The 23713-nt window shown below is 33.3% G+C and overlaps 1 protein-coding gene across 8 annotated transcripts in view; it reads right to left on the bottom strand.

The window, feature by feature from the left end:
- Positions 1–200: 200 nt before the first annotated feature.
- SLC26A7 (solute carrier family 26 member 7) overlaps positions 201–23713 on the bottom strand; it is a 139181-nt gene continuing 115668 nt past the window's right edge. For 3 of the 8 annotated variants that reach the window (XM_039866383.1, XM_039866387.1, XM_039866388.1), the window contains 6 exons: positions 19497–19545; positions 8979–9091; positions 4957–5011; positions 4756–4859; positions 4141–4191; positions 201–3730 (listed from right to left, as the gene is read on the bottom strand). In XM_039866383.1, the coding sequence (XP_039722317.1) occupies positions 3695–3730; positions 4141–4191; positions 4756–4859; positions 4957–5011; positions 8979–9091; positions 19497–19545 (408 nt within the window). In that variant the 3' untranslated portion in view covers positions 201–3694. The remainder of the gene's footprint in view (positions 3731–4140; positions 4192–4755; positions 4860–4956; positions 5012–8978; positions 9092–19496; positions 19546–23713) is intronic. The other 5 variants (XM_039866384.1, XR_005653639.1, XM_039866386.1 and 2 more) reach the window with 5 other exon arrangements.

Genomic DNA, 23713 nt, shown 5'->3' with positions numbered 1-23713 from the left:
GTAAAAGGGATCAAATATGTGATGATAAAAGAAATTTGACCTTGGGTATTTAACATGCAATGCAATATACATATGACCTTTTATCGAATTGTACACTTTAATTTTATTAACCATTGTCACCCCAATATATTTAATATAAACAAACAAACAAACAAATAAATAAATAAATTCAATTTATTTTTTGTTTTCCTTTGTTAGAATGTAAGCTTCATGAGGGCAGGGATTGTTTTTTGTTTGTTTGTTTGTTTTTCTGTTTTATTCACTACCGTATCCTCAACACCTAGAAGAGTGCCTTATCTTCTTGTTCTTGGAGCAGTAACCTTTAAAATGCTGAAGAATAATGAACGAGGCCTAGAAACACAGGAAAGACAATAGCATGTAAATGAAGCACCCAAACAAAAATTAAAATGTGCACATTAATTCAAATTAGAACAAAAAGGATGTAATCCTGGTGAAAAAGAATTACGTAAATGTTGTCTTGCAGCCAAAAGTGTCCTTATCAGATTTTCACAAGTTAAAGCGCTGTACCTCACGATCTTAGGATGAAATTCTGTAAGAACAAAAAAACAAGAATGGATACTTCTAGAATTTTTCAACACATAATATTCTGTGCTCAGTCTAAGAAATCTATGTATATTATTTGCTTTACTGGCAAGTAAATACTTTGAAATAATGCACACAAATTCACTTAAGCACAATAGTTGTCAAATTTCAATTTATTTCCATGTTAATTAGATGTTACATGCTAAGTTAGTAGAAAGAATTATAAAAAAGATAATTAAATGAATTGAAAAATAGAAAATAGTAAATGTAGCATATTAGACTGCATGGTTTTTACTAAAAATCTCTGTATTGTGAAAGCACCTCTTCACTCTCTATTTGAAAACTAGCAACAAACTCATTGCCAAAAATCATATTCTGTAGTGAATTAGACCATCATCCCAGAGAATACAGAATGTGCATCTCTAAGGCATATGTATGTTAAATATACTAATATATTTTAGTAATAATTAAATGTTAAACATTAGCCATACAAGGTATTAACACATTAATGTTTTCATTAAAGAAAGATCTCTTTTCTCATTATATTATGTTATAGAATAAAGATCTGTCAAATAAATTACTGAAAGTAGTTCAAGCTTGACCTCATGACACTTGGATTATATAATCAGAGGCAAATAACCTTTAAAATAAAAGACAAATGGTAAAATTTAAAAGGTATTTAATTTGCATAAATGTAATATTAACAGTCTTTTCCTGGTTACACATTTAATGTTTAACTTATATATGTCAGTCTATTAGGTCTTCAATATTATTATATGTTAGTTCTAATTTTTTCAATTTTATTTTACCATAAGTATTATGGAGGTATTCTATTATATATGAAAATAAGGTGATCTTATAAAAGTAATTCAGTGTGACTGGAAACATTCTAGCATCAGGAATTTACTGTATTGTTAATACCTCCTTTGAAATAAACATTTGTGTTTTAGAATCTTAAAAGTTATATTCAGCTGTTGAGCTCTCAGAACTCAATTCCAGGGAGTTTCTCTAAGTCAACAGTCATTGTTACCTTGGTATACAGGATAAGCCTTAAAACAAAGGGCTATATATGGTATATGTTTTGGTCTTCCTTTACTTTGAAAATAACATTAACATTTGACACCAAAGTTATTGGTTATTAAGTTTCACCCATAAAACTTCTACTACAAACATTGAAATGTAATCAATATATCTGCTCCGACAATATTGCGTTAGCTTTAACAATAAAATAAAACAATCTATCCATTGATTAACTATAATGATTTTAATGTCATCTATGGTCCAAATCCCTAACAAATTAGAAAATTACTGCTGTGTGTGAATTTAATTATAGGCCAAATTTGCATTGAAAAATATCAATTTATACATAGCAAAATATATTTTATTTTCTTAACTTTTTTTGACTCATGTTTGTGCCAATACCAATAGATTACAGATAATGAATGTAGCCACCATCCACCATTGTAATAATTTAATAGGACAGAGTGAAATTCTTTTCTCTAAGGATATTTTATTTTCAGATATTACCTCCACCTTTTCTTGAAACAGTATTTGATACGAATAAAAGTTAGCCTCACTCATTTCAATTCAAATTAGTGATAAAGGGATTGAGGCTTCCTGTGGGGCAAAGATTATTTTTTTGTATTCATGTCAATCAAAATTAAAATGGATAAGTTAATGAGAATTTGAAATGTTTATTATTCCTCTGTCATTTTATTACATTGTCCTACCTAGGACTTAATGTTAAAATTAAGAGCCCTGTGAATGTTAACAATGTGTTTTCTAGGGACTGTTATATCACTTGGCAGGCACTAGAATTTACTTTTACAGATGTCCACAAAAATACCTAAATTACCAGTCTTTTAATTTTGTTTTCAACCAATTTATCAAACTCACTTTAAAGTACTTGGCTTTTTGCTACACTGGTCATTTCTAGAATGGTTAAAATGCCTTAAGACTTAGGATAATTATGTAGATATACCTATCTTTGAGAGTTAATTTCTTAATAGGTAAATCAAGTTGCTAGATAAAAAGTATTAACCAATGTAATTGTATATGATTTAAAATATATGTACAAGCATGAAAAGAATAATTTATACAGGTCAGCCTTGTCTATGGTGTTTGTCAATTACACTGTTGGTGGGTTTATGGATAATTACATATCCGAACTCTCTTGTAACAAAAGAAAAACAAACATATATAAACATAGAGAGATAAATATATTGTATTGACTATCTCTCTGAAATAGAAAAGTCTCAAACTACTGTAGTTAATCTTATATCAGAATAGTATAAAGCTATTCTAATGGTGGTATTTTCTTATCGAAAAATCATGTTTGTGAAAAAATGTAAAATGTATAACTTCCTCATCCTCCAGCTCCAAAAAATTAAGCTGAAAACAGAGACTTTCATGGGGTGAGGATGTGGAGATTAGGGCTATCAGTTCTGAAGGTTCTAAGCATTTCCAATATTCACAGTAAAACAGACTAATGTCAAGAACTTGGTTTCATTGGGATACCAGATATCTTGAAAACATTTTTGAAAACTTCCATGCATGGAAATATATGGAGAGCAATGACTCTTAGTTTGTCATGTATTTTTGTTTGAATTATTTTTTGTGACTTTCATATCATATTATATAAAATAACATTTAACTTATTGATGTTTAATGGCTTTGTTATTTGGTAAGGGAAAATGTCACATTTGCCCTTGTATTAGTTACAGATGATTCTGAATTTTTACAAATGGCTTGCAAATGTTCTAAATCCCTTCTGACAAAGTGTTTCTCAGTCTTACAAATTAACTTACTACAAAACTGAAATAAAACAACACAAAATACTCTGGTAAAAGCAAATAAATTTATGTTTAAGCTTTCAGTATGCTAAAACTAATGCATATCAATTTTTGTGAAATGACTATACAATAACCTACTATGAATCTGTTTACTAACAAAAATTAGAAAAAAAATTGTTAGCAAATCTTGACCAGAGGCTCTATGATTAAGTCACATCATATTTGTTGTAGTAGAAGTCATCAATAGATTTAAGCAAAAAAAATAATAATAATAATAATAAAAGGTTGTTCAAAATGCTAGAGTATGTCCTCTTCAGGGCAGTTGCTAAAGACAAGAGCTGCACCATGGCAAAACGGTCTCAGACTTCACTCTGGTCATTGAGTTTGCTCAAATTCTGAAATAGAAGAGGACAAAATAAACACATGCTATTGACTCAACTCTTAAGTCAGTACCACAGTTGAAGAAAAGAAGTAACTGAAGCAAGCTTACAGACAAGCTAAGAAAACATATTCCAAGAGACCTCAGAATATAGCAGTTTAAAGCTCCAAGTCCAAAATCAGAGTGCTGACTTTGAAACCAGCTCTACCACTTACAAATGGTATAACTTCTCTGGGCCTCAATTTCCTCATTTCTAAAAATGGATTAAATAATAGTATCTATCTCCTAAGGTTGTGGGAAATTTAGTGAATTAATATGGGTAAAGCTCTTAGTGTATTGCTAGAACATTATGGGCATTCAAAAAATGTTATGTCATAATGGTAATAATGATAGTAATAGTAGTGTTATTATTTTATAAATACATACAGTTCTGATGGAATGTAATAGGGATGACTCTGGGAAGCACCAAATGCTGTTCTAGGGATGAGGAAAGGCAAAATGATTTAAAATCAAAGAAAAATTACAGGAATTCAAAGTTCTAGGAACAATGCTAAAGCTAATCACAAAGCCCAGTATGTGGAAGATAACTGACACTTCGGATCATGTGAGTGCTGGGCTTTGCAAATAGTATTCCTAAAGATGGCAATATGAGTTTAGAGTCAAAGGTATCAGAACAGAAAAAAGCTAGAGGGCTATATTTAGAGTTTTTGCATTTGACAGAAGTAGATTCAAATTCCCAGGATAGTGAATCCTGAAAGAAGCATTAATTTTATAAGCAAGCAGTTTATACTTAATAGGTGATCACCAAATCCTCTAAACTGTAATATTGTTGGCAGATCCAAATTATTAATAATTTTACAATGTTTGTAACTGATTCAAAAAAAATGGAAACATTATTTGTAGCAGAAGGCTCTAAGGGTGGAAATTTTAATAGTTTTTAGATGCCACTGGGGTAATAGGCTAATATTTTTAATATGCAAATCCCTTGATTTTACATTCTAATTTTTCTTATAACTCTTGCAGCTAGCATAATCGTCTTACCTTATTTGAATGGATGTTACCTATTGCAGCAGATACCGATTCAAAAAAAATTGGTTTCTCTGAGTCTAGGTTTCCACAGTACTTCATTGCTTTTATCAAGGAAGCTACGAAAAAGCACATGTGGTGTGAGATGCATAGCAGCAGAAAGATTATGTTGAATTGCCTAAGATTAATGTTAGCCGAGGACATGTTCTTCCTCACCTGTGCAATGGGTTAATGATACATCCACACTCCTGCTGATACAGTCTATGTAAGCCTGGAAGGATTAAAATAGCATATCCACAATTAATGCATGATATAAGGTGAGCTTCAGAAGAATTTCTTGTAAAAAGAGCCAACGTTTATGATATCAGACCACTAGAGGGAGGCATTGCTATACAGTCAGGCATATTCTTCAACCTTCTAAGAGACCATTTTAACACAGATGAATGCAGCCGGGCATTCACCTTTTACGCAATAAGTTTGGCTGCTTACATTTTCCATTTCATTCAATAAAATTAAAAACATCACCTTTTCTTCCCTATGAGAATTACATAAAATCGTTCTCAATCACCTTTTATTGTAAGTCAAAGACCCATTTGTGGAAGTGATAAAAACTGCTGACTGTCAATTTTACAATTTGGGTATATTCATAGACTCTCTAAATTCCATCCATGAATGGTGAGTGGAGAGCCTCACTATAATCAAAGCCAAGTTTGACTGCCCAATTTCCATTTTTAAAGGTTCTTCAAGATAAGACACCCTAAATAATTTGCTTGCCATACTGTAGAGTCTTACCTCATTTATGTCTAAGAAAATCTTGAGTAAGAACAAGGCCTTGATCTTAAATTCACCCAGACCAAAGTCAGCCCAGAAAACACATTGCAAGTAATTCTGGAAGTTTTAGTAACTGGAGGATGGATTTTTTTTATATAATAGTGATACATCTTACATATAAAATGTAAAAAGCTGCATTTCTAAGAATATGCATGGCGCATCCAAAACTTTCTCTTATATTCTTCCAGCAGTAAGCAGTTATTTTTATGTTAAAAGAATTGTAGAATAAGAGATGAGCAAGAATAAACAAGCAAACAAATAAACAAATAAATGATACATGAACTGAGCCTTGGCCATTGAATAAACGATTCTTGTTTTTGTAAGTTAAAATGATTAATTCAAGGTGACCTGTCAGTGTTTGACTTTTTCTTAGGCTCAGTGAAGTACAAACACATTGCTATGGATGGTTTGTGTTTACTGATAAACAATCTGCAGTTCACTGACCTTGCTAGTGTTCTAAGTACAAGAATAAATAGAAGTCACTCCATTTCCTTCAACCTATAACTCCTAGGAGAATGTTCTATGTACTAAAGTAACTAAGAAAATAATCCAGGAAGTGTTATTAAGAAGCAGGAAGACATGCAAGGCTGAAGAGACTCTGTGGCTCTTTACTCTGGACTCTCTTTCAGGATGGCTGCAACTAAGACATAGTATTAGTTGCAATGATATTATTTGAATTTTAAGAAATACTTTGTGCAAAATAAAAAAAAGAAAATGTTTACTTCTACAAACTTTATATGTTTTTATGTAATACATTATTTCTAAGCTTCACAACAATTTGATAAAGTGGGTATTTCTACTTCCAGTTTACAGAAAAGCAAACAAATACTCAAGTCCAAGTCATAGAACTAGTTGTATAGCTAATATTTGGGCCCTAATATTTGACTGTCTTTAAATTAAGCCTATGTCCTTAGCATACATCATAATTTACTATAATCATGATAAAATCAAATAGTAATACAATAATTAAAAAGGGTAAACTAATACAAAACTGCTGGTTTTGTGTATACAGATGAAAGACATCAGGCCAAGGGCAAATGGCCAACATAAAAATAAAAGGCATCAGTTGATTTATTCCACCATTCCATTGTGTATTTGAAAAACATTAAGATGAACTTTAAAAAGCTCTTTTACATCAGACCCAGTACCTGGATTATTTGGATTCCTCTGAATTTTCAACCTTAGGTTATAAATTCAGTGGAAATAGGTAATTATTTTGTCCTCTTTACAAACTGTAAGTTTTAGAATTGCAATATCTAGAGAGGACAGTTAATAAATATTAGAGTATATTCAGAAACACATTTAAAATACAATTTAAAATAAGTACATACTGGCATTTCCCAGTGAAAGAACATCCTGGTCTACCGTTTCTCAAAATATGATCCTTGAATCATATGCCTCAGAATCGCCTATGGTTGTCTAAAATTAAGATTTCTGGGCCAGAACCAGGATTCAGAAGATTGCATTTTAAATGAACACCCCACATTATACTTATGTACAGAAATTTAACAGCACTCCCCTAGACCTTGACAACACAGAGTAAATAAAAATGCCAAGCACAAGAAGCCCTCCGATAAAGAGGGACTGCCTATCTACAGTCCAGGTAGAGATGCAAGAAAAGTGTTCAAGTTGAACCCTATGCTAAATTGTGTAGTTTTTATAGTGAACAATAAGAAAATAAAGGCATATAACATGGGGAAAAGAGTGATTTACAAAAAAATAGCAACTAGATTTAAGGCCTAAGATATTTAAATTCAATTGTTTTGCATAATTTATTTGTTTTTTGAATATCTACTAATACTGAAACAAAATCACCTCTCATTTTTACAAAATGGATAAACTGAGATCCAGACTGGCTAGCTGATTTCGCCAGCACCTCACAGCTAGTATGGTATTGCTGAGACTACATTCTCAGGTTGTCACATTTTAAGCAGCTTCCCCACCACCTATCCCACCTGTCTTCATAGGAAAGCCATGTTAAAGTTCATCTTTGTCCTCTCTTGAGTTTGAAAGGTTGGATATTTTAATTTTAAAATATAAATATATAGAGACACAGTTATGCAACACCACAAGTAAATCAAAATCTACAGTGTGAAACCTTTTAAAGACTACTGGTCTTAACTGTTTAAAAGTCAATATCCTATCTCTACTTCTGGCCCTGATAAGTAAATAATACAAGACTATCCCACCCTCCATAAATAAATAGACAACTAAACAAAAATATACAAACAACTGTTTTCAGACAATGGGAACAGGCAACACATGACTCAGTTCCCTGAGAGAACGAAAACAAAGGAGGTGAGTTCTCCAATCATCCCAGCTTTCTGTGGCAAAGCAGGTTCTTGGCCACTGCAGCATGATAAGGAGGCATCCATGCAAAATGCAGCTGCTTCACTGAGCTGAGCAGAAAGAACCGGAGTTCAGCAAGGATTGGGTGGGTGAAATTTGTGGGAGTAATGGAAAAGAGGGAGATATGCAGAAAAAGATCTTCCGAAATGTTCATAGGTTTTGATTAAGTTTATGGCTCAATACAAAGCCACACACAGGGGAGACTGAATTATGCCAGGATAAGAGAAACCCTTGAGAGCAAACACCAGAAGATAAGGTGAGCTGAGCTCCATGCAACAGAAGCTGGTGGAGGATTGATGACAGCTGAGGAATAGATGTCCGCAAGATCTTCCCCGAAATTTAGGGTATTGAAGTAGAGGGCAAATGGAAATAAGAAAGGGGTACATTCTTTGTTGATTTAGTACTTACTCAAAAAAAAAAAAAAAAGAGGAAAAATTTCAGAAGTATCTGAGTTTTCCTTGAATTGGCAAAATTAGGAGTTCTTCCATCTGTGGAAATGAGGCCTTGCAAGCTATGTCAGTTTTAAAGAAAGAAAACTTTATCTTTTTCATACCAAGATTGTGGAGATCCCATGGAGATCACGGGGAAGAGAAGTAAGTACCATCATCCAACAGAATGGAGAAAAGCTCATTCAGTGGGCACTGTTTTCAGAAACCAGAAATGGTATTGGGTCAAACTATACCCAGGAATTATGTGAGAGAGAACATCCTGCCACCACCAAGGCCACTTGCTCATGAAGGGGACTTTTCTTTTTCTTTCTATAAGCCTTAAGTTGATTGCCCAGTATATGCTATGCTCACTATAGTCTATATTCCATTCTCTGATTATCTCATGTGAATACCCTCACCTCTGGCCCCCACACAGACACATATTTAGAAGCCTGATGGAATCTCCTGAAAAGAATTCTACAGTAGTGGAAGGCATAAAGTTCTATGTCTTTTGGAGAGAATGAGTGAGATGAATATTGAAACAAGCAGGGTCAAGGCTTTGGAGCTGAGAGAGTAGCTGGTGAAAAATATATTACTGAAGAGAAGGGAAGGAATCAGTCCAAACACAACCTGTTTAAATACCTCGACAAGCATGGAAACTCCAGAATAGTCAAAAAAGGTCAATCCACTGCAATCCAGGATTATATTACACTTCTCATTTGAGCAGGGCTGTGAAATGTCTTCTGTAGGAGGAACATAGACTTAAGTTATGGAGAATGCTTACGAATTTCTGCTGCAGACTTCGTTGAACAATAGTGGCCTCATGTTCAAAACACTAATGTCAAATACTTTTTAATATTTACACTTTCAGTTAATTATTAATTATTTTTAAACTCTTCAGTTTTTTATTATTCAAATATTATTTCAGGGAACTATTACATAACTCAGAGAAGAAGATAAGATAGGTTAATTACTGGTATCATTTCACGGGTAGACAAACTAAAGCTCAGCAAGTTTAGATAATTTTAAAAGGATAATTGGCAAGTTAGTGCCAAACAAACTGGAATCATCCTCTAGACATTCTGCATAGTGCTCTTTCTTTTACAATATCACGTTGTTTCCTTCACAGATATGTATTGAGGTAGAGTCCTGTTTTGTGGTGCCTGGAGCTTATATGATTTTGGAGTCATGCTTTATCATTGCTAGAGCTTGTCTCTTGGTCTTGGAAAGGATCTGTGTGAGGGGTCTTGAATATTAAGCTTCACTTGGTACATGGTAAATCTGCTTCTGAAAGTACCTGATGGGAAAAATTATTATTTTTTTACTTAAGAGTTCATGATCTCTTTTTTAATGATGTCCTCAGTACCAGTCTTTCCTTGCATGAAATGACATATTTCTAAACAGTAACAGACCATGTCTGAGGTCTCTGAGTGATGAGGCTCTCACAGCTGATATAGTAGTTTAAGTTTTCCCCACTGTTAGTAGGTAAAGTCAATTAAATAAACTCCAATTGATTAATTATTTGCAAAATTATCTGAAAAAAGTTCTTAATTAGAAAATTTTTTCCACTTAAAATGCCCATGGTTTTCTTCTATAGAGGCTATAGCAAAGTGGGAATATGGTTGTTTCTCAATTAGCATTGAAGGGAAGTATAAGCAAAATTGCATATTTTTTAAAATTGCTGCTTACAGGGAGGAAAAAAAACAGTTTGGGATGGTTTTGATTAAATAAAGACTTAAACCACTGACTTAAACCACTGACATATGCAATTTTGCTTAAAATAGACCTTAAAATGACAATGATGACACAATTTGATATCAAAATTAGTCAAGTCCTTTTTATCCATCTCCTTCAACAGTTCTGTTAACAAAAGATGTATCTTTTATAACATAGTGCATATTTCAAAATAAACAACAATCTAAAATTCATAGCCCAAAAATTAGGAGAAAACGTTTATATTTGATCCCCATAAAATAAAAATTTAAAAAATTACAGGAAGAAAAACAATGGCATAGATGATAGAGGCTTTGTTCATTCCTCTTGCAACCAAATCAAATTTGGGACAGAAACAGAGCAAACGGTAAGGAAAGTTGCCTGGAATCTAGATGAACAGAAGCACTACAACTAGAGAGAGAATTAATCAACCTACGAATGTAGAAGATGAGGCGGGGGCGAAGACATGAGGCTGCTCAGTCCTGAGCAGCTGAGGGGGACAAAGGCTGTGTCAGCAGCAGCTGCAGATGCCTTTTAAAGAGGCTGTGTCCGCAACCAGGCTCTTGCGGTGATGGACCTGTTTGCTCTGGGTCGGTGGCTCGGGGAACACCACGGACTTACAGGAGTATAATGAGTTGTTGGAGAAAGGGCCAGAATGAGGATCTCTCTGGGAGAGAAGTGCCAACAGTATCCATTTTCCCTCTCTTGAACCCTCCCTACTCCCAGCGTGCAGACACAATACTGACATAGCTGAGACATCATCAAACTGGATGACAGAGGTCGTTTTGCCCAGAGGAGTCCCTGAAACTCGACCTTCACCAACTCGCGGCCCCACCCAAGCCACATCCAGATGTGTCCTCGGAGATTCTGGTGCTCCTTAATAAGCAGTGCCAAGACTCACAATGGTAGCTGCTGGTCTTGGTTTCTGGCATGACCTCTTGAAGCAACTATAAGCACAGCATCTGTGGGTTACTTGTTGAATCTTAACAGGTGGTCCCAGAGAGGCATGGGGCTAAACTTGGTCTGCAGCTGGCCCCCTCTCAGGATTGTGCCTCTGGACACCTAATACACAAAGCTGTACTAATAAGACAGGGAGACTTAGGAGCTTTGCTCCCTACATGGAAACAGACACAAAAAGACAGTCAAAATGGGAAGACAAAGAAGAAACCATTTGAGAGAATAGAACAGAGACCCAGGAATAATGGAGTTAAGCAATCTAAGAGATGCAGAGTTCAAAACACTGGCTCTAAAGATGCTCAATGAACTAAGGGAGAGTGTAGATGAATTTAGTGAGAACTTTAACAAAGTTAAAAAAGATAAAAATGGAAATGGAAATTATAAGAGGGAACCAGTAAGAAATAAAGAACACATTATCTGGGATGAAGAGTATATTAGACAAAATCAACAGAGTGGATAAAAAAAGAGGCTCGAACCACCGATATAGAGAATTGGGAAGCCAAGGACGCTCAATTAGAATGGCAAGTAAAAAGAAGACAAGACTATAATAATAATTTAAGGAGCCTATGGGAAACCATTAAATGTAAAAATATCCATGTCATAGGGGTATCTGAAGGAAAATAAGAAGTCGAAGAGCTATTTAAAGAAATAATGGTGGAAAACTTCTCTCATCTGGTGAAGGAAATAGACATACAAGCCCAAAAAGCACAGAGAGTCCCAAAAAAGATGAACCTAAAGAGAATCACACAAAGACACATTATAATTAAAATGCCAAAGGCTAAATACAAAGAGAGAATCTTAAAAGCAGCAAGACAAAAGCACTTAGTTACCTACAAAAGAGCACCCATAAGACTGGCATCTGATTTTCCAACGGAAACCATGCAGGACAGAAGGGCTTGGCACAAAATATTTGACGTGATGAAAACCCAGAATCTACAACCAAGAATTCTTTATTCAGCAAAGCTATCATTCAGAGGAGAAGGACAGATAAAGAGCTTCCCAGACAAAAATAAGCTAAAGGAACTCATCACCACCAAGCTAGTATTACAGGAAATGTTGTAGGGACATTTTTAAGAAGAAAAAAATGTATCAAAAACAAGAATAAAGAATGGTAATAACTACATTTCTATCAACAAGTACCTCAAGTGGAAAAGAATTAATTGCTCCAACCAAAAGACAGAGTGGCTGAATGGATAAGAAAACAAGATTCCTACATAAGCTGCCCAAAAGAGACACTTCACATGAAAAGATACACGCAGACTAACGCGAAGGGGATGGAAAAAAATATTGCCTTGATGGACCTAAAAGGTATTGTGCTTAATTATAATTAAATGTATTTAATTATATTAATATATTTAATTATCTTTTTTATGATTCTTTCTACTAACTTAGCATGTAATATCTAATTCACATGGAAATAAATTGAAATTTGACAACTATTGTGCTTAAGTGAATTTGTGTGCATTATTTCAAAGTATTTACTTGCTTGTAAAACAAATAATATACATAGATTTCTTAGACTGACCACAAAGTATTATTTGTTGAAAATTCCTAGAAGTATCCATTATTCTTGGTAATTTGTTCCTACAGAATTTCATCCTAAGATTGTGAGGTACTGCACTTTAACTTATGAAAGTGTGATAAGGACACTTTTGGTTGCAAGACAACATTTACATAATTCTTTTTCACCAGGATTACATCCTTTTTGTTCTAATTTGAATTAATGTGCACATTTTAATTTTTGTTTGGGTGCTTCATTTACATGCTATTGTCTTTCCTGTGTTTCTAGGCCTCATTCATTATTCTTCAGCATTTTAAAGGTTACTGCTCCAAGAACAAGAAGATAAGGCACTCTCCTAGGTGTTGAAGATAGGTAGTGAATAAAACAGAAAAAACAAACAAACAAACAAACAATCTCTGCCCTCATGAAGCTTACATTCTAACAAAGGAAAACAAAAAATAAATGGAATTTTTATCTATCTATCTATCTATCTATCTATCTATTTATTTATATTTTTAATTAAAATATGTGCATGTTTTCAGATGATCAAAAAAACAAAAGAATTGTGCTGAGTAGTTGTGGATAATAATTTAAGTAAGCTATTTTAACAGAAGCAATTCATGATGTCTTTTTAGAATAAAAAAGACATCCTTAAATGGAAAGTTACAATTATCAAATGAAACTTAAATACAATTGACATTTCTGAAATCTTATCAAAAATAAGTTATTTTCTTTTACACAGTATCCTATCAGTTCTGCCATTGTACTGATTTTATGACTATAACCTTGTGCCCTAAGCTTCTAAGTAAATCAACCATTGCAATAAAAATCACATTGTCCTAGAAAAGAGTAAAGTAAATACACAGCTAATATCCTGTCTTAAGCAAAATTAGGTAACCTTGGAGCATGTGCAAAGGAGACAACTAATATCTACCATGCAGGATGTGGTAAAATATGGGCTTTATCTACAAAAAAAAAAAAAAAAAAAATCAGAAAAAACTAATCATCAGATGTGGCTGGGCAATTAACTCTAGACTGTGAAAACTAACTCTTTCCTGTGGAATATTGATTAAGTCCTTTAATTAAAAAGCATCTGTAGTTACATAGTTTAGGAGTGCTTTTTATATGCTTCAAAAGGTTCTTGACAGTCTGTGAGTCATTCATAATTTTTTAAAAGAAGGCATTTTCTATTAATATCAATTAACTATTGAGAAGCAGATTTACATCTCTAATTTCCCAAGGAAACGAGAAATATTTAAGACAAACCACAATACTATTTTTGGAAAACATACACATTTTATTGAGCATCTCATTCATTAATTCATTCATTTACTCAAGCAGTTAGTCAATATAACTATATTGAGTGCTTACAATATACACTGTCTTAAGAAATGCCAGTCTAATGGTAAAGAAGAGAGGTGATGTGCCCTCCTCTCAAAAAACTCACAACCAAGCCAGTAAACCAACCAATTGAATTAGTAATGTGAAATATAAGAAGTCTGGAAAAATTATGCAGAAGTTGCTAAGGACATATAAGAGTGACCTGGTGTGGTAGACAAAATAATAGTCCCCAAAGATGTCCATATCTTAATCCCCAGAACTTGTAAATGTTGCCGTACATGGCAAAAAGAACTTTGTAATTTCATCAAATTAAAAGAGACTGCAATTTGGCCTTGACATGGGGAGTTCATCCTGGATTACCCATCGAGAGGGTCCAATGTAATCACAAGTATCTTTATGAAAGGGAGGCAAGAGGATCAGTCAGAGACGGGGACATGGTGGTGGAAGAAGTCAGAGAGTGATTTGAAATATTACACTGCTGGTTTGAAGACGAAGGAAGGGAACATGAGGAATGCAGGGGGCCTCTAGGAATTGTAAAGGCAAGAAAATAAATGAATTCATCTCCAGAAAAAATTCTTCAGAAAAAAATCAGCCCTCCCAAAACCTTGATTTTTGTCCTGTAAGATTCACTTCAGGTTCTGTTCTCTAAAATTAAGGTAATAAACTTGTGTTGTTTTAAACCACCAAGTTTGTGGCAATTTGTTATAGCAATAATAAGAAACAAAAACATTTGTATTGCTGATTTGGGGAGTGGAAGGTGGTGGTGATGGCAGAGAGTTTATTTTAAATTTCAGGATCCATTATGGCAGAAACCATGCCCATCTTTTTCGTCCCTGAATACGCAGCACCTATCATTGTGCTCAGGTCTCAGTAGATGTTCAACAAATAAAAAAATATTTGCTAAGTGAACCAGGGCATTCACAAATGAATTCAGGAATGAAAGGAAAAATGAGATGTGTGAGCTGAGACCTGGAGGAGAATTTGAAGTTAAATAGGTAAGAAGGTGGTGGAGATGAATCTGGAAAATTATAATACTAAGAGAGACGTTGACAGAGTGCCTCTTGGTAATAGTGTAACGTGATTAAAGTATTTTGGGACACAACTCACTAAACATGGTAGTGGAAAATTTCTCCTCATTTGAGCAACTTTTGTTTTCATTCAGAGAAATATGATGACTTCCATCTTATTACTTACATAGTTTGTTTTATATATTTTAATTATTCAATTATGTGCTCAACTATAAATCTTCCTCTTCTGTAAAGATTGTTGGAAAAGGGGTATTTTTTTGTCCTCTTCCCTTTTTCTCACTCCCTTGCTTAGCCAATATCTTCCTTTGCTTTAGTTACTTCCAGATCTGTTCGGTACTCCCCAAAACCCACTGGATGTCTCCTGGATGACCTCCCAGTATCAAATTCACTGTCCTCCAAATTAAACGTGTCTTCCCTTTTAGCTACCCTCCTGGATTCCTGATTATCCCAGTTTGAGAGTTTCAAAGCTTCAAAATTATCACTTATATTTCCCTTTCCCTTCCCCCAACACCCAAAGAGTGCTCAATACATGATGAAATCTTTTTGAAGTCCATTCTCTTTCTCCATTTTTATAGCCCTGTGACCAAAGCAGAGGAAGATGGCACTATCACCTCCTTTTATCTGGATTAAAACCACCCAACCTTTCTTGCTTGTGTTCCTGTGGACTGCATTTAGATCAATACTCTTGAATTGCCAGCTTTAAGCACCCTTTCCTATATGCATGCTTGCCTTCAACAAGGACTCTAATTCTGCCACTAGCCCTAACTGCATGATCCAGAGTAGGTTAGTTATCCCCTATAGGCCTCAACTTCTTCATCAGTAAAATGAAGAGTATATTATTATCTATTTGAAAACAAAAGTATAGTATTTACCTATTTTAGAATTGCCAAAAAGAACATCTGTTGAAAACTATAAAGTGCTACATAAATATCATCATTGTAATTTTTATTCACTGATCAAGTGTTCATTGGTCAATAAAAGATAATGCAGTGAAAATTAAAAATTCATTCTTTGTCTTAAAAATATAATTAGGAAAAAATATGCATAAATAAAAGAATTCTATAACCACACAAAATGATAAGTGATTGAGTGAAGCATGAGGCAGACTGTTTTACTATTACTATGATCTCCATTTTATACTGAAGATACTGAAATTAAGGCTGCTCTTGACTGTATATGTACATGAATAGGTCTCATTGACTAATATTTGTACTTAAAAGGATTGCCAAGAATTGTGTCCCTTCAATTTACTTTACTCTGTTAAATCTCAAAGAAAGTGTAAGATTTGGAATGGCAAAGAAGAGAGATAGTGCTATTCAGGAAAATCCAAATAAAGAGTCAGAGCTAGAAATGATTATATTAGATAAAGGGGTCATTAACTGATTTATCTAACATGATGAAGAACTTGTGTAATGTGTAGTAAAAGGAAAAGCATTTTGAGAAGATAAAGAAGGGTTTTAGGTGCCATGCCGAAGAGTGGGCAGTTGATCCCCAGAAAAATAACTTTATCAATTTTTAATCATAAGATAAATTTTAAAGTAAAGGTGGTTTAAAACTAATCTGTCATTATATCACAAAATAGAATAAAGCTGGAATTACATTTCAGCTTATGTATCAATGCCAATCACTTGCAGTGGCTTCTCACAGCCTCTTGTTTAGAAGATTCCCAGGCTACTTTGCTTCATAGGAGGAAGTGCCTTGATCTATTAGTTCTGTCTGATGCAAGCTCAGGAAACTAGATATTTTCTAACCATGAAATAAAACCAAGAATATCTCCTAGCAGGAAAATCTTTTTTTTTTTTTTTTGAAAATCATACTAATTCACTTTGAAAATGGTTAAGGGCAGACTCAAAGTCACATCAGTGAAAAAGTAAAAGTAATAAAACCAAGAATTATAGGTAATTAAATTGTAATTGTAATTAAATTGAGAAAGGAAATCAAGAACAAGAACAGTAAATGTAACCTTAGCATTTAAAGCACGGAGAGGTGAGAGCAGAATGGTGTTCCTGAACAAGAGAGAGATGGGAGAACCCAGGATATTTCAGAGTGTCAGCAGAGGGGAGAAAAGAAGAATGACAGAAGAAATATTCTGGTCAACCAATCTGACTACTATAAAAAGGCCACTGGGTGCCAAAGGTTTCACAAGGATACTGCAAAGGTGACCATGCCCATCAGCAAACAGTTCTTGTGTAAAGTGGGCTTGGTCTACTGATGCAGAAGTGAAAACACCTTTTAAAAAAGTTTTAAGTTCAGCAGTATAACACGACACTCAAGAAAAGATCATTAAATTAGTACTATACCAGTATTATGTAAGCATTCTTTGAGAGCACAAGGCAAGAGAAAGTAAATTTTCTACAAGAAGTCAGAAAAGACTAGAGAAGGTAACGTCTGAGCTGCACTCGTGTTGATGGGGGTTGTGTAATCGATTCATATATTTATACAATACTTATTTTATTCCTTTATTTTATATGTTATATATTTATTTAGATTATATTACATGCAGTAATCATATATATCATCATATATATTTCATCCTCTTATATAAACATTCCACATAATCTTGTATTGTTAATAGATATTTTAGTTCCTTTCAGATTTGGGGAAATTATAAACAAAGCTGCTATGAGCAGTTCTATATGTGTTTCCAGGTATAAATAATAAGAGATTCATTTTATTATTGGTTTTAGAAGTCCAAAAATTAATATAGCTCAGCCTTTCCTGTTAAGTTTATATAAATAGAATTGGAATTTTATAATATACTTTCTTTTGTCTTCCTTTTTTCCCCCAATTATGTTTATAAGACATCCAACTTTCATTGTTGTATAACTATACCATACAATAAATATACCAAATAAAAACTCGTGCATAAATATACCACAGTTTGTTTTTTGTTGTTGTTGTTGTTGTTTTTTACCTGTTACTCTTTTTGGACCTGTGAACTGTTTTCAGGTTTGGATAGTTGCACACAATACTGTATGAACATTCTTGTTTGAGCAACTTGCTATACATAAGCTCTTGTTATTTAAGATGTATAACTAGGAGTGGAATTGCTGGCCATAAGATATGTGTGTCTTCAATTTTCTACCATAGTGTCAAACTATCTTCCAAGATGGTTGCAACAATTTACACTCCCACCTGCCTTGTAAGAATGTGCCCTATATTCTCATCAACCCTTGATATTGTCAGACTTTTATTTTTTACCAAGTGTGTGTGTGTGTGTGTGTGTGTGTGTGTGTGTAAGTTCACAGTATTATTGTGAATTTATTTTACATTTCCTCAATAATTATTATGAATAATAATAGTGAAGTTAAGCATATTCTACTATATTTATTGGTTAGTTTGAAAAAAAAATTTTTTTTTGAGAAATGCCTATTCATGTGTTTTGCCTACTTTTCTATTGGGTCATCTGCCTTTCTACTCACTAATTTGTTGGGGAGTGCAATTCTTTTCCCATTTTATATGTTACACCTATCTTCATTCACTTGGATTTATCTTTCATGCTTTATTTGGTGCTTTTTGGTAAACAAAAGGTCTTAATGATAATCTAGTGAAGTTTAATAATCATTCTTTATGTTTAATGCCTTACATTTATTATATATATTATTTTATATTCTCTTCTAAATTTATATTTTGTCTACCACTCTTAGGCCTTTGATTCATTTGGTACTGATTTGGAGGTATGGTATGGGACAAAAGTCTAATTTTATTGATTATGGATACATGATTGTCTCATTATGTATATTAGCATGACTATCTTTTTCCCATTGCTCTGTAGTGTCACTTTTGTCACAAATCAAACACCAATGTATGTGAAATTTTTCCTCCTCTGTGCTTTACTCTGTCCTATTGATCTATTCATTTATCTGTGAACAAATATCACCCTTCATTGATTATTAGAGCTTCATAAGACATCTTGATCACTAAGAAAATATATTGTCTCCTTTGTTCATATATTTCAAGAGTCTCGTCTATTCTTGCCCATTTGAGTTTCTATGCAAAATTTAGAATGAGCTTGTCAATTGCCATTAAATTGTCCTATTAAAATTTTAATTGTGGTTAAATTTATATCTATAAATAAATTTAAGAACTGACATATTTTTGATATTGAGTATTCTATCAGTGAACATTGTATTTCCCTCCATTTATAAATAACATATACTTAAGTGTTTCAGGTATTTTTAATGTCTGTAATAAAGTTCTAGTTTACATCTTCATCCTGTGTAGGATTATACATCTTTACTTAAATTTACTTCTAAAAGAGAGTAGGAGGCAAGAGTAGGAGGATAAAGAAGAAGAAGAAAAAGAGAAGAAGGACAGGAGAAAAGGAAGAAAAGGAGGACGAGGGTGAGGAGAAAGTAGAAGGAGAGAAAAGAGAGACTAGGTAAGAGGAGATTAGTGCAGAAGAGGAAAGGGAGAAGAACAGGAGGAGAAAATAGGAGGTGGGAGGAGTAGAAGTTAAAGAGTGGAGGGAGGAGGAAGATGAGGAGGAGAGGAGTAGGAGGAGGACAGAGGAGGGAGGCAGAGAGGGAGGAGAAGGGCAAAAAGATTTTATTCTCTGGTCTATATTCAAGTCAAAACATTTCAAATATTTTTAACAAGCTAACTTACCATTGCAATTGCCATTGGATAGAGAATTGAGCAATATGTTTTGTTCAGTCTGAAATGACAACAAATATAAAATAAAAATAATATTGTAAAAATTCACCTCTGTCTGTGAAAAAGATATCTCATTCTTTTATCTATAAATAACAAAAACTAGTATCCAATAATTATTTTTCCTAGCCTTTTTTTTAGAATGGTAACTACAACAAACTGAAATGATAAAATGATAGCTCTAAGTATAAATTCTCTTAGTAGATAATTTATGTTATCAAGTCAGACTATCTTCTTTAGAAAATTTTGTGCAAGACTAACTTTGTTTTTATTTTTGAACAGAAATTAAGCATTTGCATGTGTTTGTCATGTAACGTATACAATCAGAAAGTAACCTCATTAACACAGCATTCTCCAAGAGAGAGTCATTAATCGTGTATTTTATATTATACAAAAGTTAACTGTTCCTCTGAAGCTCCATGAAAATACCTGAGAAACGTTCCTGATTTAGGCAAATGCTGGAGAATAAAAATTACTCTGTATTCTACAATTAAACTTCTTTAAAATTGATAATAATTGAGGCCCTAAAGATATGTTATGCCATTTATCTCTCAAAAAAGTGTTGTTATTATTATTAATGATGATGATGATGATAACAATTGGTATTTCTTGAATACTTACTGTATTTCAAGGACTTTACATTAATTATTTAATCCTCAGAGCAATCCTATGAAGTTACTAATCTCATTTTCTATACAAAAATTGGAAAGTTTCTATCTTCTAAAATCGAAAAGGTTAAATAACTTGCTAAGTCACAAAATCTCATGCCTTTACATTTTGAACTTCATGCTCCAAACCACTAAATTATATTGCTTCTCCCAAGGAATCAGTTTTCATCTCAGAGGCTGACTACAGAATATCTAACTATTTTCCCTTCTTGAAAGCCAAGGGTACAGCTTATATATTTTAAGTCTAGTTCTAATAGTTATCAAATAATTCTCTCCAGGTTATTTTATATTCCTAAGTCTCAACCTTCCTTTTTTGTAACATTCAGGTAATGACTAAGTTAGATAGCCCAGTCAAAGAAACTAGCTCTTGAAAAAAATTCAACAAATGTGAGTTTTTCCCCCCTCTTCTTAACAGTACTCTGTCTGAAATATTTCACGCTGAAAAATTTCAAATAATATATTTAGATACCCCACCCACAAGGAAGTAGAAACTCTTTAAGTATGAGCTGCACTTAGAAACTTGATTCCAAAGAGTACAGTGGAGAAGCCTGACAAACACTATCTCATCCAGGTGATCAAGGTCAATATCAACAGTGATAAATCATGTTGATAGTATGTGCCCTTGATATAATGTAATGAAATGGCACTTTACCTCTATATTTTTCTTCTAAAGCCCAGTATCCCTCATCTTACAGTGAGAAGAACACTAGATAAATTCAATAGAGGAGAATTCTACAAAATATCACACCAGTACATTGACCAAAAATTGTCAATGTCATCAACAAAGGAAAGTCTGAGAAACTGTCACAGCCAAGAGGAACCTAAGAAGACAGGACAACTAGACATAATGTGATATCCTAGATGGAATTTTAGAACAGAAAAAGGACACTAGGTAAAACTAAAGAAATTTAAATAAACATGGACTTTAATGATAATGTATCCATATTGGTTCATTGTTTGTAACAAATATACTAATGCAATATGTTAATAATGGGTGAAACTCTGTGTGGCGTGGGGTATATTGGAATTCTCTATACTAACTTCTCATTTTTTTTCCTGTAAATCTAACATTGTTTTAAAAAATAAAGTCTACTGAAAAATATATCTTGTCTGAGGAGAAGAAAATTTGAATAAACAGCAGGTTGAAACTTCACTTATAAAGCAAGTCCACAAAATGGTAATTAATATTATTATTACCTGCAATCTATATAATAATGAGCACAAAGCCATTCAAACACCGGCAGCCTTAAATCCTCCTAAGCATTCAGGAAAAAACGTAATGGTGATATAACAAAATAGAGGATCTTTTGTTGGTTTGTGTTTTCTTCCTGCCCTGGAGTATTTTAAATGCCCTTCTATTGTTACCATCTGTTGAAAATGCAGCTGTCAAAGAGAAGGTTGAGGTCCCAGCAGGGCACTCCAGTTCAAAGCAAAACTGTAGACCACCAGGTATAGCCCGATAAAAGGAAGAAACATTGCAATAGAGATTAATTGATTGCAGACTCATTACTCTAAAACTGAACCTAGAATAAGTGCATAGGCCTAAAACAAGCAGATATTCTAGACAAACAATATGTAACAGGAATAACATGAAATGCCCAAAAGAGCATCCATGCTACTCAAGACCATCCAATCCATACAACTATTTTTAATAAAAGTTTATCCCAGTTTTCCCCATGAGTGAGGTTTCCAGATTGCCATCTGAATTCTTGGTATGCCCTTTAAAATTCACAGTATGCAGATACATACTATATTTGCATTATTCTCATTATAATGGAACTCAGTTTCAACAAATTATTTATCACCATTTTAAAGTTTGAGTTAAAGAATCCCTTTGGGTGCCATTACCTACCAATAACCTAGATTCAATGAACTCTATTTGATTACAAGACTCAAATTTTTGAAATCTCAAGCAGGTAAAATCATATTTGTAGAACTTCCTCACAAAAGGCTGTGTTAATGAAGTTTATTTCTGATTTGACATGTTACAAAATAAACCCAAGCTAATTTTCAATTTCTGAAAACAAGTTGGAGCAACCTTAGTGTTACAGGAATATATTTTAAGAAAAAACATTATCGACTTTTAGGAAAGAATTAGTTATAAAAATCTTCATGTCAGGTATGCTACTAGATATGATAAGGCCCAAAAAGTAGTATATCATTTTAAGAAGTAAATTTACATTTTGGTAAAATAAGATCACAAACTTCTTGTGGGTTAATTAGTTTATTTAAACTCTAAATAAAATTTCCCACAATATTGTTATGCATGGTGTTCGTGAGCTTAATGTCAACCAAGAGAACCTCTCACATAACAAAATTTAACAGTGTCAGGAGGTACGGCATAGCTTTGTAGGGGAAAAAAAATAGGCCTAGTATCCAACTTAAACAAGTAGGAAGATATCTCCTCCTTTGACATGAGAGCAAGTTCTTCTTAATACAAAATCATGGGTAATGGTTTCTAATATTCTGTTGAAAGTAACATCCTAAAGAGCACAGTGAGGGATAAAGACAGGTCTGGGGATATATAGGCAGGGCCATCTTTATTAGACTTGTGATCTAATTAGAAGGGCCTCATATTTGGTTTAATATTCTGTTGTCACCATCTTGAAATTCTTTTTTTTTTAATCTTAAAATTCTTAATTGTTGAACAAGGAATGTCACATTTTTGTTTTGCCTTTGCCCAGCAAATTTCAGATCTAATATTGTATCTAGAACCTCTGTGGTATGAGGTAGAAACATTAAACTGTAAGAGAAAGGAATGTAGTATTAGACAGCTACTGAGATACCAGAAATGGGAAGGCCAAAGTTCCCTAGGTAACTGAATGATTAAAAGATAGCGTGTGGTCAAGGGTTCAAGAGAAAGGAAAGAGCTTTGTGATCTAAAGCAGTCAAGGAAAGCTTCAAAGAGAGGGTATTACTTACACTAAATCAAACTAAAAATGCTAGTTGGAATTTTATAACATTGAATAGGCCAGGCACTATTATAATTGTTTTGAATATATTAATTCATTACATCATTTCAATTACCAATGAGGAAACTGAAGTAAAAAAGATTCAATAACTTGGTTAATGTCCCACAACTAACCCAGGCAGCTTAACTCCAAAGTCCATGCTCTTAACAAAGCAGAGGGCTTAAGTATTTGAATGATTACAGATAGCTCATTTACCTGAAATCATCTTGATGTACATTTAATTCACTACCCTGTTAATTGAGATAATTTATGGAAATAAAGAATGCTGGTATCGTATAATAATGTTATCATAACGATGGCAACAGTTTATGTTTCTCTGAGTCATTTATCATACTCTATCTCTTTCAGAGTTAGATCTAACTCTTCTTTGATTTAAGTGATTTTTCTTATTTATTTTTCTCAAGGCTATAATACCTAGTACACATGTCCATTAGTATATGCTGAATTAATTAATTAACTAATTAATTAACTAACAAGTGAATGAACAAATAAACAAGTAAGAGTGATTATCTAAGAACTAACTGTAAGAACC

This window comes from Pteropus medius, unplaced genomic scaffold, assembly GCF_902729225.1.
Source record: "Pteropus medius unplaced genomic scaffold, Ma_sr-lr_union100, whole genome shotgun sequence".
NCBI lineage: Eukaryota > Metazoa > Chordata > Mammalia > Chiroptera > Pteropodidae > Pteropus > Pteropus medius.
This window is presented reverse-complemented; position numbering and strand designations above follow the sequence as displayed.